A 13,123-nucleotide genomic window follows, 5' to 3' on the forward strand; every position below is an offset into this window, starting at 1 on the left:
CTCTGTCCTTTGGCTGGATTCACTCTGTGGTCAGGCAGCTGCTTTGCTAGCACAAAAACCCATGCAGCATCGTGTGAGGGTGAAGCCTGAGGGTCCTGAGGAAAGGTTGGGCAGTTTCTTCTCGTGATGTTGCCACCTTATGTCAGACTAGGTGTCAGAGAACACTGGGCTGATCTATACTGAAAGTATATATACTGCAAATATAGCTCATGAGATGAAAGGTGCCTGAAATACACCTTGGGGATTTTACACAAAAGAAAGTCATGATATTTAAGCTCTGATAAACGGACACATGCCCAGACCTAAAGAAACGTTCTTTAAAAAGTAAAAACCTCTGTAATGAAAATAGAATGCACTTCATCAATTCAGACGAGAAATCTGTCAAGATACTTCTGTGACAGACATTTCTCCACCTTAGATCACCTTAAATCAGTGAATTTTTAATGGGTGTTTACAGCAGGGTGATTTGAATATACATTTTTATATGAATATATCAATTTGCTTGAAAGCTATGTAGTGGTCAGGAATTTTAATGACGTTTAGAAGTCAGAATAAGGGGAAGATTTTAAACATACAACAATGATTTTCTGTAGTCTACTTGTAGAACTGTCACTTGAATGCAAAGATTCAAGACTGAAGACAGATTTTTCAATCTTCTCTTCAATGTCTAAGGTATCTAGCTCATCATGCAAAGACTAATTCCAGCAGAATTATAAAGATTCCTCCTTAAATTGACTTCAGAGCTGGTCCCATAACAGACTTAACAAACTGTATATCCATTAACGGGCTCTACATTATACAATATTGATTTCTCTAATATCCATATAATTATACTGAGATGCAATTGCTAATAAAACTTAATAATCCTCCTGAAAAATTAGGAACATTAGCCTGAAAGCAGGCTTGAAATGCCTAAAGCTATTGTTTTGATAGCATTACCGAACCATACGTTAATAATCATATCGCTTTAGCTGCACGCTCCCTGCCGTTTTAGTACTTAACTAAACCGTAACGTTAAATAGTTGTTGCCAGTTTAAGACATTTATCAGACAATATAAAGATGTCTTTGTGATTGTAATTTAAAACTACACATAAGTGCACCCAGAAAGTTCCCCTTGTGAAGTTATCTCCTAAGGGCTCTGTTTATGGGTATTACCCAGAGTTTAAAGAGAGTTTTTATACCCTCAAGTCTTAACTCGGTAAGTAACTGATAAGATAGGCCCTGCTTTCACTCTGTTCTGCTACTTGGTGGTGGTAAACGGTGCCCCTTTTTATGCTACATTTGAGCCATCCAGCCTCTGCTTTCTGCGTCTTATCCCTCCCCGCAGCCAGGCCGGAGCCAGCGCAAACAGCCTGGGAACGGGCGACACTGCATGCACAGGAGGCAAGTCCAGCCCAGCCCCTGGAAACATGTCACCGGCCAAAAATAGCAATGCCGAGGAGATGCCAGCAGAGTCAGTCAGATCTTGACATTGACGGATGTTTGCCGATGCTGTGGTACATCCGTCATGCAAATCAGTTGACATAATGCCATCCTCTGCTGACTGTCCCACACCCTCCTTCCTCCTGACGGAAGCGGGGTATCTTGTGGAGACCTGCTTGGGAATCACGCCAGGCAGATGTCACCTTCTCACCGAGGGATCCTATTTGCAGGTTAGGGGAGATGCAAACAGATTTTGCTATGGGAGAGGAATATTCTGACTTGAAATAGAAGGACTGAGGGGATAGCTGTCCATAAAATCCTAAATAAGACAGAGAAAACAAGTAAGGAATACTTGGTCAATGTACTGGAAAACAGAGTGGGACATCAAGTGAAAATCTGCATGCAAGAAGTCCTTGCTGCAGGATGTTGCAGATGCTAAGGGTTTTACATGGGTTTAAAAAGCAAGCGGAAAATCCTTTAAAGGTTATTAACCATAAGGGTACGTTGCTGGTTCAAATGCCTTGCCAAACTGATCAGCTCTTAAATCATATGGCCTGAACATAGTGAACAGGGTAATAAACAGTGCACTCTGCAAGTGTGCAAGGGAAACTCTAGAAAACTTTAGGGATAAAGGGGTCCTATTTCTGCATGAAATATGCACTGCAAAGCAGCCTCCAGATGACTAGCAGCAAGCAGGGCTGGTCTGCCAGTCCGACAGTGCAACCTGATGGACTCTAATGAGCAAACCCCCTTTTCTCTTCCTTGGTTCCTGGTGCTGAAGTACAACTCTACAACTCTCCAGTATAAGGACCTATGCATATTTGAAAAGGACTTAAAATTATTAAAACCTTTTCCAACCTTTTGCTCCTCTCCCCTGCTCCGTGACAATGCAGCACTACTGAGTCCAGGCAGAGTGTCAGTCCCAACCTAAGGCCACTGCTGCCTGCTGGTCCCCATCGGCTGCAGGGTTAGAGAGGGTCCACGGAGCTGGGGTCTGGTACACCAGGAAGAGGTGGTGGAAAACAGACTGCAACCTCCAACCTCAACTGAGTCTGGGAAGAGATTGTAAGAATGACATTCTGAAACCAAAGAAATGAAACATCACAGATAATCTTTGCCACCATGGTGCGTGACATGGAAATGATCACGGGTTAGTGCAGTTCACCCAGAAGTGCAAGAAACTCTGATAACCAAACATGACTTGCATCCCTGCAGTTATTCCTAAATGTGGATGCACTGCAGTTGAAGTTGTGACTTGGCCACATACAGAGGTTATCCTGCGGCCAACTTTCTGCTAGTGAGCTTGGTGCCAGCAGCAATGGGCAACGCTACGCCAAGCAGAAGTCCAGGCTGCTGAGCCCTCATTGGTGCTTCTGCTTAGTCTGGCAGGATGAATACTACCTTATGTCTAGCTAGAACATGTTGCAATCATGCTTCTGACTGTAGTGTAAAAACAGAGTAAGACAAATAGAAGTAGCTACGTTCCCACTCCTGTGAAACCTTTGCTAATGATGCTACTGAACGTGACTATACTGAGGGAGAAGCATGAAACTCAGAGAAACAGCTCTGTGGGATGCTGAACAGCTTTGGCTCCCCCTTGGAAAACAGAATTAAACCTCAGTTCACATATTCCACCTTTTAAGAACGTCTTTTTTGACCAAGACATAGGAAACCACATGGCACTGCCATTTTTCCTGGCACCACAGGCTGTGTCTGACACTACAGCTGCGTCTGGAAATTGAATTCACTTGCTCCACCCCACCCCCCCCGAAACTCACAGAGCAGCCATCATTCACCATAACACGTCATCCTAACAAGCTGCAAGGGAGAGATACTTCACATTTGAACCAACTGGTGGCAGGTAGCGAATAACATCTATGTAACCAGAACACCCTTCATCATGAACCTGATATGTTTAACAGCTAATGAAACCTGTGTAGGGATTAGGCTTTACATTGTACAGTTTTATGGCAACAAAACCTGAGCTTCCTGAGATTACATTGACCAGCTTCTTATCTCTGATGCTGAGATGTTTATCAGCACCATATGTTACAAGCTCCCACTATGTTTCCCAATGACCTTCTAGGACTTAATCAGCCTGTATGTCAGGGGTTGAGAAGCTGAGGACGTATATTACGACACAGAAAGCAATACTCAGCCAGGCAGAATGAAAATCCAGGGCTAAAGTCCAAAAAAAGGTCTTTGTTGGTTAACTTCTGTCCCTAATAAATTTGTCAATTAGGAAGAACAAACGTTAACTTTGTTTTCCTTGCCTTTGCTGTTGCTTTGTGAGGTCCCATACTGTGAGGTAACACAGGGTGTGTACTCAAGTATCAGCTATGAGGGGAAGCCTCAGATGATTCATGGTTTGGGAATGTTTCACATAAAAATAGCAAATTCCAGCTTTATATCTGGAGGCTGTCCATGCTACCCAACCATGTTTTCAAGCCTTAGAACCATCAAAAAGAGATGCAATTAGCAGGAAATTTTAGTCCCTAATTTCAGCAGCTCTGTGATTGTAGTCTTTTTTAAGTCACAAGCTGCTTTTAGAATTAACAAGCACTCTGTCCCAAAAGTCCCCAGGCATGGTGCCTGGGGACGATCACATCAGAAGAAGACATGGAGGGACCATCATAACACTTTTTATGCTTGTGTGAAATACAGTTGCTTGTGATTGGAGATGTGTTAATAAAAGCTTAGGCAAGGACTTGATTTGCCAAGACATTGCCATGCAAAGAATGAGATACATTTTACAGTATCTTTTGCAGGGAGAAAGACCTATCTACCATGCTTGAATGACCTGTGCATTCTTCAGATGGGCTGTGTTTACACTGATAAGAGCTGACATGAGCCATCTTTGAGCCCTGAAACTGCCTGTTTCAGGCATGGTTCTGACTGATTCCCCACGTCCAAACCCATCAGCAATTACAGTTCGTTCTGGCAGTTCTTCTGAACAAGAGAATTCAACCCCATCACTGCTTCTCCCCACTCCTACCCAGGTGCTCACCGTGATATGTTTGGATGCCTAATCTCATGAGTGTCCCTTCTGTTTGCAGCTCACTGGGCTCAGATCCAGGCTGGATTTCATGGATAAGGATGCTGATCCAAAGGCTGACACTTTGCTGCATGGCTGCAGAATGGAGATAAAGCCAGGACTGGTTTGCAAAGTATTTGTATACCTGTGCACTACATGCCTGTTGTTTAATTGAGAATATCCTTTTTGAAATTTAAAGCATCTACTGAGACAGATGTGGCCTGACTGGGGTTTAGCTGCATGTACTGTGTTCAGTATGCAACAAAAAGTCCAGGTGTTTTAAAGGATGTAATGGCCATGGTCTAAGAAAAGAATTGTATTACTGGATGCCAAGTATATGAACCCATTTATAGAAACTTTGCTTGCTCCTGAAGCTGAATATATGGGGATTTTGGGGTTGTTGGTTATTTGGGTTTGTTTTTTAAGACGCTAATCCCCTTTCCTAAAGCAGATGTGTGCTAGTTCCCACATTACCCAGGCATATTTAAAATGATTTGGGCCCACAAGAGAGTTTCATTGGCTGACAAAGATTATAGGTGAGAACTCATTAGCTGAAAAGGCTGTTTTGCAACTTCATCAGTGTGCATTATGGTGGATGACTGTTTTAGAGATACTACAAACACATGAGGAAGCATCTGACTACAGGTATGTAGCACATGTTGTGTGTTACACCAAGTTTGAGAGGAAAAAAACCCTACAAAATGAGATGTCTAAACTGAACATTCTAAACCTTGGGGAGCTCCAGATCTAGGACAGATATCAATGACAGATCTCCATCTCCACCTCCGTCAGGGCTCTCCCAATATGTGGCTCAGCAGGGTACCCACGAAGCTTCTGCCAGTGCCAGTATTTTACATTGTATAATTGTATAATTATATAATTGTATAATAATTATAATACATACATAATAATACATAGAAGAACATTTTCATTGAAGAATATTGGGGAAGGAGTATGTTAAAGAATGAGGCATTGTCTGTTGAGCATACCCTACTGGCTAGACTCTTCCTTGGGAAGCAAGATAAATGTCAAATACATGCATGAAAATACAAGTCTTTCCTAGAATCCCTTACAGTAGGTCTAGGAAGCCACAAAGCCTCTCCTTTCTTTTTCTACCTGACCTCCCAGCTCCTGCTTTCCTGGCTGTAAAATGCTTTAGATTCAGGGAGAGAAATGGAGAAACATTGAAGCTTGACCTCCCACAGCCTTGTAGTTGGGGCATGCATGCATTGTGTAGAAGGAATTACGTCCCATATTCAGCCTGAGAAGAGTTTAGCGATGAGATCTCCCACGTCCTACAAAAGTGCTCTCACTACGCAGTAGCCCACGAAGGTCTCATTTCAAACTGCTATGAAGAGTTGAATTAAAGTCTGCAGTTTGTGGTTCAACTTCCCTTGCCTTTTTTTTAGCATAAGCTGTTATGATTCTTTGAGACCTGATACCCCAAGGATGGCCAGCCTTGCACTGAGAACGAAGGCCTACAGAGTACAGAAGAGAAAGCAAGAAAGTGGACAACAGAGTGAAAATGTGGGAGCTTGAAGTACAGAATTAAAAAAAGGAAGACATGGCTACACAAGAGCAGGGAAAACATTTCAGCTATTAGAAGTAAGATGGAAGAGATGCAAGTGGGAAAAGCTGAATAAAGCTTTGAGGGAAACTGCTCCTCCAAGGCAAAAGCCACAGTTCAATTAGATCAGCCATTCCCGAACTGAACATAATAAACTCTTTCAGAGGAGATTCAGTCTGTACGATCAGTCTGTTCCTCTGACCATATCTCTAAAGGCACTTACTGCGAACTGCTAAAAATCACTGAAGTTTACTATAAGTACCCACAGAAATGTTCATAGACCTGTACAGTGGTATAAATAACTAGTTATTTATGCAATTACTTCAAATAAGTAGCACATGATAAGCTTCCCTGTCAACAGAAAGGATATAAGAAAATACATGCAAGAAAAGCAAATAGATCCACTTGTAGCCCCCACCTCTAAATTTCCAGTCCCTTTTAATAAAGCAAAGTTTTAGCTATTAAAAATTGTGACCCTTGTAATGCTACAGAACACTGATACAAAATGTGAATAGTACAATATCCATTATATAATATATATATTTGTATTTTAATATATTACATTTATTTCTACATAAAGAGGCTATAAATACTGTATATGCCTTATATTCATGGTTCCCAGCATTTGACATTATAGTAAGTACAAACAAAAAAATAATAATTATAAAAATACAAAAAAGAACTCAGTAGAAATAGCTTTACATTTTCAAATCTTGTAGCCTGTGCTGTGTCTATCAATAGAGCTCTGGGACTACAAGAACACAGGTAAGAAGTTGTCCAACAACTAGGCACAATCTCACCACTCCGAGAAGATCAGAGCTGCCATGAAACCAGTCACGGATTCCCAAGAACACATCAACGGAGATCTCTGCCATTGCAAACAGACTTTGAGTTTGCAAAGTGAAAGAGTCAGACCTACATCTGAGGGAGGGGGATGAGATGAGAAGGTAGGGTGCCCTTAGGATGTCCCACCAGGACCACAGGGCTCCCCGTAGTCCTAAGGTAGATTACATTGCCTTTTCTACCTGTTGTAGAGGCTGCCCCAGTGGTGATTCAGAGCAGGGGTGTATTTTCTGCAGCCGTTTCAGGCTAGCTCAGAAGGAGGTAGGCACCTGGCATGGGTCAAGGGTGCTGGGGAGGACGGGGCCAGAGCCACCCTCAGAGGTGAGGCATGCCCCTGGCACCCACGTCCTGTCACTTGGCTTGGTGCTCTGCCTTCTTCCTACTAACCAGCCTCACCGCAGAAGTCTTGCAAGCAAATGCAGCTCCTGAGGTCTGGTACAGCAGCTTCTCTTCTCTGCCAAGGACAGAGACCATCACCCCCACCTATATTTAGCCCAGCCTATATTTAGTCTCAGGCTGTTGGCAAGTGCCAGAGCCTTGAGCTGGAGGTTCCTTTTTTTGTTTGTAGAGGTGCAAGCAGGGGCTAACTCTGAGAAACAAGAAGCCAGTGCCGTGCTGTTTCCTTCCTGGAGTCCAGCCACAAGGGGAAAAACAATGAAAAAAGAGCAAGGCTGTGCCATTATTTCGTACAACTGGAAAGAGTTAAGTTGAACATCGTGCTGCTGCCTGCATCAAGCAGATGCCTAGCATGTCACTGGGGTCCCAAAGGCCACCACACCGCCATCGGGTCGGCACAGACCACACGCTGCGGCCAGGGCTTTGCACCCTCAGCCGCCCAGTGTCTCTCGAGGAAGGCGCCCTGCAGCCTGGCACGGCATAGTTTTGCTACCAGACGCTTCTACATCCCCTTCAGGAAAAATAAACATCTTGTCTTAGTCTCACAGATGCCGTCTTTCTATACATCAAACCTGAATACCACCAGCCCAGGCAAGGAAGGCACAACCCGGGGGGACCCGGGGCCGCTGGCTTTGCCCTAGAGCGGCGGGGAGGCAAGCGGCACAGCCCCGTCGTAGGCCAGCCCGTGCGCGCGGCAGAATGGGGGCGAAGCCTCCCGGGCGCACAAGAGTTCAGTCTCCTCGCTGGAGTAGACGGTGGTGTCCATATCATCCGAATGGTACCCTGACTGATACCCGCTTGTCTGGTTGGAGGCTTCGGACATGACGGACTCGTTACTCTTGCTGGGCACCAGCGTGCTGTGAAAAAGAAGCAGAAACAGGACTGAGAGCTGTGGAGACAGACGGTCTTCTGGAGGGCAGGTGGGTGATTCCTGGTCGGCAGCTGCTTTCCATCACAGCAACAACCAAAGCAAAATGGTGCACTTAGCAAAACTGCCTTCAAGCCTTTTTAAACATGCATTTGATTATAAGTAGAGACCTTTTCATATGCCCTAACTTTAGTAATGCATGAAAAGGATATTTAATCTTATGACAATACAAAGAGTTAAGACTGTGACCACAGATTAAATGGAAAGAAAAATTTGAGAGGCTTCACAGATTTCAGCTGTGGTGCAATTGTAACTGCAGTATACCTTTGTTTGCACTGGAGTTATCCTGGAAAAAATAAATCCTGAGAAGCTCTCAGAGAGCATACGTGAGGTTTCAGCTCCACCAATGCCACTGTGCTTCCTGTGAACTGCACAATGAAACCCCTGTACAATGCTCTGAAAATACACCCAGGTACATCCTGAAAACTCAAGAGTCAGCTCAAGAAAAAGGAAAAAAAAGAGCTCTTTGTCATTGCAGACAGGCCTTCACAAATACGCTCAATTGTGTGCACCCGTTCAGCTCCTTCAAGGGGTGGTTGATGCTTTTGCAGCTGATAAATACAAGTCCCTCCTACAGTGCTGGCTGATGCTTCCAACAGCTGCATTACTTCTCCTCCCCTGGTACTAAATGACGATGACCAGGCATACAGTGCACAATTTTTCTTTGTGTTTTTAAAAATAGAGTAAGAAAAGATTTTTTCTTCTAAAAACTTTTACAAACCAATCAATCTTTTGACATACTGCAAGCAAAAGGTCATATTCAATACACACAGCCTGAGCCTTACCTAAAAGGTATTTTCACTTGTTTATCGCTCTCTTCCAATGTCTTCAGCTCTTCAGATGCAAGAACCATCCCACTATCTGTCTGGTTTTCCTGCAAAGGTGTTAGAAATGCATTAAATGGCAAGGGATAAAAATAAAACCCAAGAAAAGAAGACATAAACAGAAGGAGAAGACATACAAACAACAAATTCACCTCCTGAACAACTTTTACTGTGGTTACCAATGGGACATCTTCAAATGTTTTCACACTCACAGGGCGGCTTTTTCTTTTGCTACCTTGCCGGTACTGACTGAAAAGAAAAGAAAACAAAAAAAGGTTTGTGTCCACTATCCACAGCTTGGCTGCAAACAGTGCAATGATATCAGAATCCTTTTATCTCTCTGCAGAGAAGTTAATCCCTTTGTCAAAACATATTATGCAAACCTCAGAATATCTATTTATTGAAAAGGACAAACAGCCTAGAAAGTGACATGTTTCTGACCTTCTGCTCCTGACAACCGTGATCTCTGAGCAAATCCTAAGAAATGGCTTTGAGAAAACAGCTCCTTTCCTCAGTTACACTGGAGGGCTTCACTTCCTGCAAGCTTTGCTTAGAAGTATAATACACAGAGAATTCTGGAGCACAGACATGTGTCTCTTCCTTTGGACTGTACTTCTGAGAACCCTGGTTGGACTTGAGACAACAACAGCAGACTCAGCAGCCTGCTGCCCTTAAACCATGGGGATCAGGACAGGGAGTGCTACATCTCTGTTGAAGGCTCTTCTCCAAAGGAAGCCGCCTGGTCAGGATGACATCCATAAAAAAAATTGGACAAAGAAATAAAATTGACTTTCATGGAGGTACTAATACAGTAAACAAAACAGCTACCCTCAGCTTTCTGTCTAAGTGGATACAGAATGAAAAGGATGTTGCCCCAGTTAAACAGGACAAATTTCTGTTCCTAACAGCTATTGAAGAAAAAGCCATGGAGCTAGAAGAGAAACCTGCATCCACTTGAAGCTCAAAGTTGGAGGCAATTAAGAACATTATTCATCCCGTTTCGCATTTGAGTCTAGCTATGTTGAGTCCTGCCTGTCTCCAATCCACATTTACTTAAACTGGCGGGAATTTTACAATTTCCCTGTGTATCCTGCTCAGGTGATCAATCACACTTTAGAATGGTTTTCAAATATTAAACCCAAGTATTTTCTGCAAATAAAATTTCTTCTGTTGCTGGGGACACAGAATATTTAATTATCGCGCTCTTTCGAGCAACTTTGCATATACCAAAAACTGCTGCTATGTTCCCTCTCAATTTTCTCTTCCTAGACTTAACAAAACCAGTTCTTTCAAGAACTCTGTCTGCACTGACCATGTCTTCTGCTCCTGTTACTCTGCGAGTATTCACTTTCCCCCGCAACCCTTCCAGGGCCAAAAACATCTAATGGAAAATCTAGCCCACTTACCCGCCTGGACAACCTGACCCTGAACGATGAGCAGTTCGTTCCACAACTTGCCTTCTTAGTCTGAAAGCTCCCCATGTGCTTGCATGTAATTGCCCACACAGGCACAGAACTGCATGGCCAGGACTACAGTTACCAGGGTGGCGTGGATCTGAACAACCTCCTGGGTATGGGAGTCCTGCCTTCGCTCAGCCCAGACAAGAGTCAGCCTACATAGGCTACAATGAATTAGATCCTCCCGGTTAAGCCAAGCTGCTTGCAAACACGACCAGAAAGAGTGTGCAGGCAGAGAGAGGCCACACGTGGAGCCCACGTCCTGCCTGGTGGTGGTGAGGGCTCAGCTGATGCCACCCTGACAGTATTTCCTGACACGCATTCACATTTTCTAACAGACTGTCCCATCAAAAAAGGCCCCAAAATACCCCCCAGAAGATCAAAATCCACCTTCCCTGCTATCCATCAGACCAATTATCCTCCCTAAAAATGAAATTTAGGTTGGTGTGACTTGATTTGCTCTTGACAAATCCATGCCAGACATTTTTAGTTACTTCATTTTCCTGCAGGCATTTACCATTATTTATCTGATTGTTTATTCTGGGACCATTCCTAGGATTCAAGTTAACCTGATTTAAGGGTTAGTTCTTTCCTGTTCTTTCTGAAAAAGGCATTATCTTCACACCTCCTTAAATCTTCTTTACCTCACCTGACTGTTCTTAATGACAACCTTTATAGGTTCAGAAACTGTCTGTCTGTTTCCTAAGTCAAATACGGCAGATATTAGGAGGTTCTGCCGATTTTAATTTACCTCATAATCTAAATACTCTTTAATATTCTCTGCGATTTCCCTGGGCTTGCTTTTCCTCCTCCAGTTTTGATTTAGAGATTGTATTTAGTACTTTTATGAAGATTGAAAAAGACATTACTGAACAGATCAATCAATCTTTACTACATGTATAGCAAGATCCATGCCTACAAAATAATTTTCAGCTACCAGGACAGAAGAACAAAGCCCCTAAGTATGCCGTAAGCTCCCCACTTTGCCTCTCCTAGCATGCTTTCCCCAAGTGCTTTCACAACCCTGTCACACTGTAAGACAGAAGAGGTTCAAAGTCTCTTTAAAAGGCTGACAGATTTTACTTCTGTTCATAACAGGAATTGGATCCAAGAAAGCCAAATAGGAAGTATTAGAAGTGGAAAATAACTGTGATGTTTTCAGTGTTACATCATGCTTTTTTGTCTTCTAAATATTCATATTTTGGACTGCCCCGCTACTAAAACATGGGGTTGAGAGTTCAGCTCTAGGACCATAGTTCAACTGAAGTGTGAAATGCACTGTGCCTACCTAGCCTTTGCCAGGACCACATAAAAATGTAATCCTCCAGTACCTAAAATCATTGGGAACTTTCTTTGTGTTTGGTGGATATAATGCAAGCAGCGAGGGAGAGAGCTCCACTTTGTGGAAACCACATGAAACCTGCCAGCAGAGTCCATCTCTGCACGGATGGCTGGATCCATCTCTTTCTATCCTACTCCTTCTCCCACAATTGCAACAAGCAACCCAGGGCTCCCAGCATCTAAGTGGCTGAATTTGATCTTGGGCAGCACTGGGTGAGAAAATACCTTTCTTTTTCATGTTGTTTGAGGTCCTCACAAGGTCCAACATAAGCACTGCTTAAAAAAAATAATTCCTTCCTCATCAGGGAAGTCACTTCTGCCATGACACCCAGCAGCATCTACCACTATTGGTCCATTGTGGATGCACCAGCAGCCCACCAGAAGCAAGCAGTGGACAAAAAACAGTGACAACACTATTTAGATCGCATTCTCCTTGGCTATCAATTCATGACCTATTTACCAACATTTCACTTCAGGAGGGGAAATGCCAGATCTAATCGATCCAATGATAGATCTATCTCCATTAATATTTTAGGGAGCCGCAATACAAGAGTGTGAACACAACTGAACTGGATCAGTTAAACTTTTTATTCATTCTGGTTCTTGAGAACTAAATAAAAAACTCGCGGGGTTTTTTTGAGTGAGAGTACCAAATCTTGAAAGGGTAGCAAAAAAAAAAAAGACCCAAAAACCCCACTAGTGTTTGGGGAGGTAAGAAACTATTTTTTTCCTATAAAAACTACAGATTCCTTCTTATCCCTATGGAGAAATTTAAATATGGACCAGGCAGCTGAAGTCTCTTCCTTTCGTTTTCCCTGCCCCCAGCATGAACAAAACCTGCCCAGAGGCCCCAGTAGGATGTCCACCATATAAAATACCTAATTCCTGCTGTGTTGTCATAATGGAATTTAGGATCACAGACTTCCTCTTCCTCCCTACAGGAAGCAGGTGAAGTTGGGAGAGAGAGACCCGAATCCTCTTCCATATTCAGTGATACTGACAAAGGAAGGACAACGTAGTCTTTACCATCCTGTAAATGCAGTGAAAAAATACAAAAATTATTTAGGCTGCTGAGATAAATAAACAGCTACACATACATATGTGGAGAATGCATCAGTTTCACAGTGCTACCTTGAGTTATAGTTTCATTAAACTATAAAACGTTATACCACCTTTGCAGGAGCAGCTACGTCAAAAGAAGGAAACTTAAGAAGAACCACTGCCAAGTAGTTTGAGATAAAAAATTGAGATTTTTTTTATATGACATATTGTAGCATAATGTATAAATGGAACTTTTTATTGATGTCTTT

At 43.0% G+C, this 13,123-nt stretch overlaps 1 protein-coding gene across 2 annotated transcripts in view; it reads right to left on the reverse strand.

Moving 5' to 3' along the window:
• Window positions 1-6,546: 6,546 nt before the first annotated feature.
• Window positions 6,547-13,123, reverse strand: part of KDR (kinase insert domain receptor) — a 32,266-nt gene continuing 25,689 nt past the window's right edge. Inside the window, exons 27-30 of one of the 2 annotated variants that reach the window (XM_080385371.1) lie at window positions 12,692-12,843; window positions 9,168-9,264; window positions 8,977-9,065; window positions 6,547-8,120 (exon numbers count right to left, since the gene is read on the reverse strand). In XM_080385371.1, the coding sequence (XP_080241497.1) occupies window positions 7,901-8,120; window positions 8,977-9,065; window positions 9,168-9,264; window positions 12,692-12,843 (558 nt within the window). In that variant the 3' untranslated portion in view covers window positions 6,547-7,900. Of the gene's footprint in view, window positions 8,121-8,976; window positions 9,066-9,152; window positions 9,265-12,691; window positions 12,844-13,123 lie in introns of both variants that reach the window. The other variant, XM_080385370.1, reaches the window with a different exon arrangement.

The sequence above is a fragment of the Falco punctatus genome (genome assembly GCF_963210335.1).
Source record: "Falco punctatus genome assembly, chromosome: 1".
Lineage (NCBI taxonomy): Eukaryota > Metazoa > Chordata > Aves > Falconiformes > Falconidae > Falco > Falco punctatus.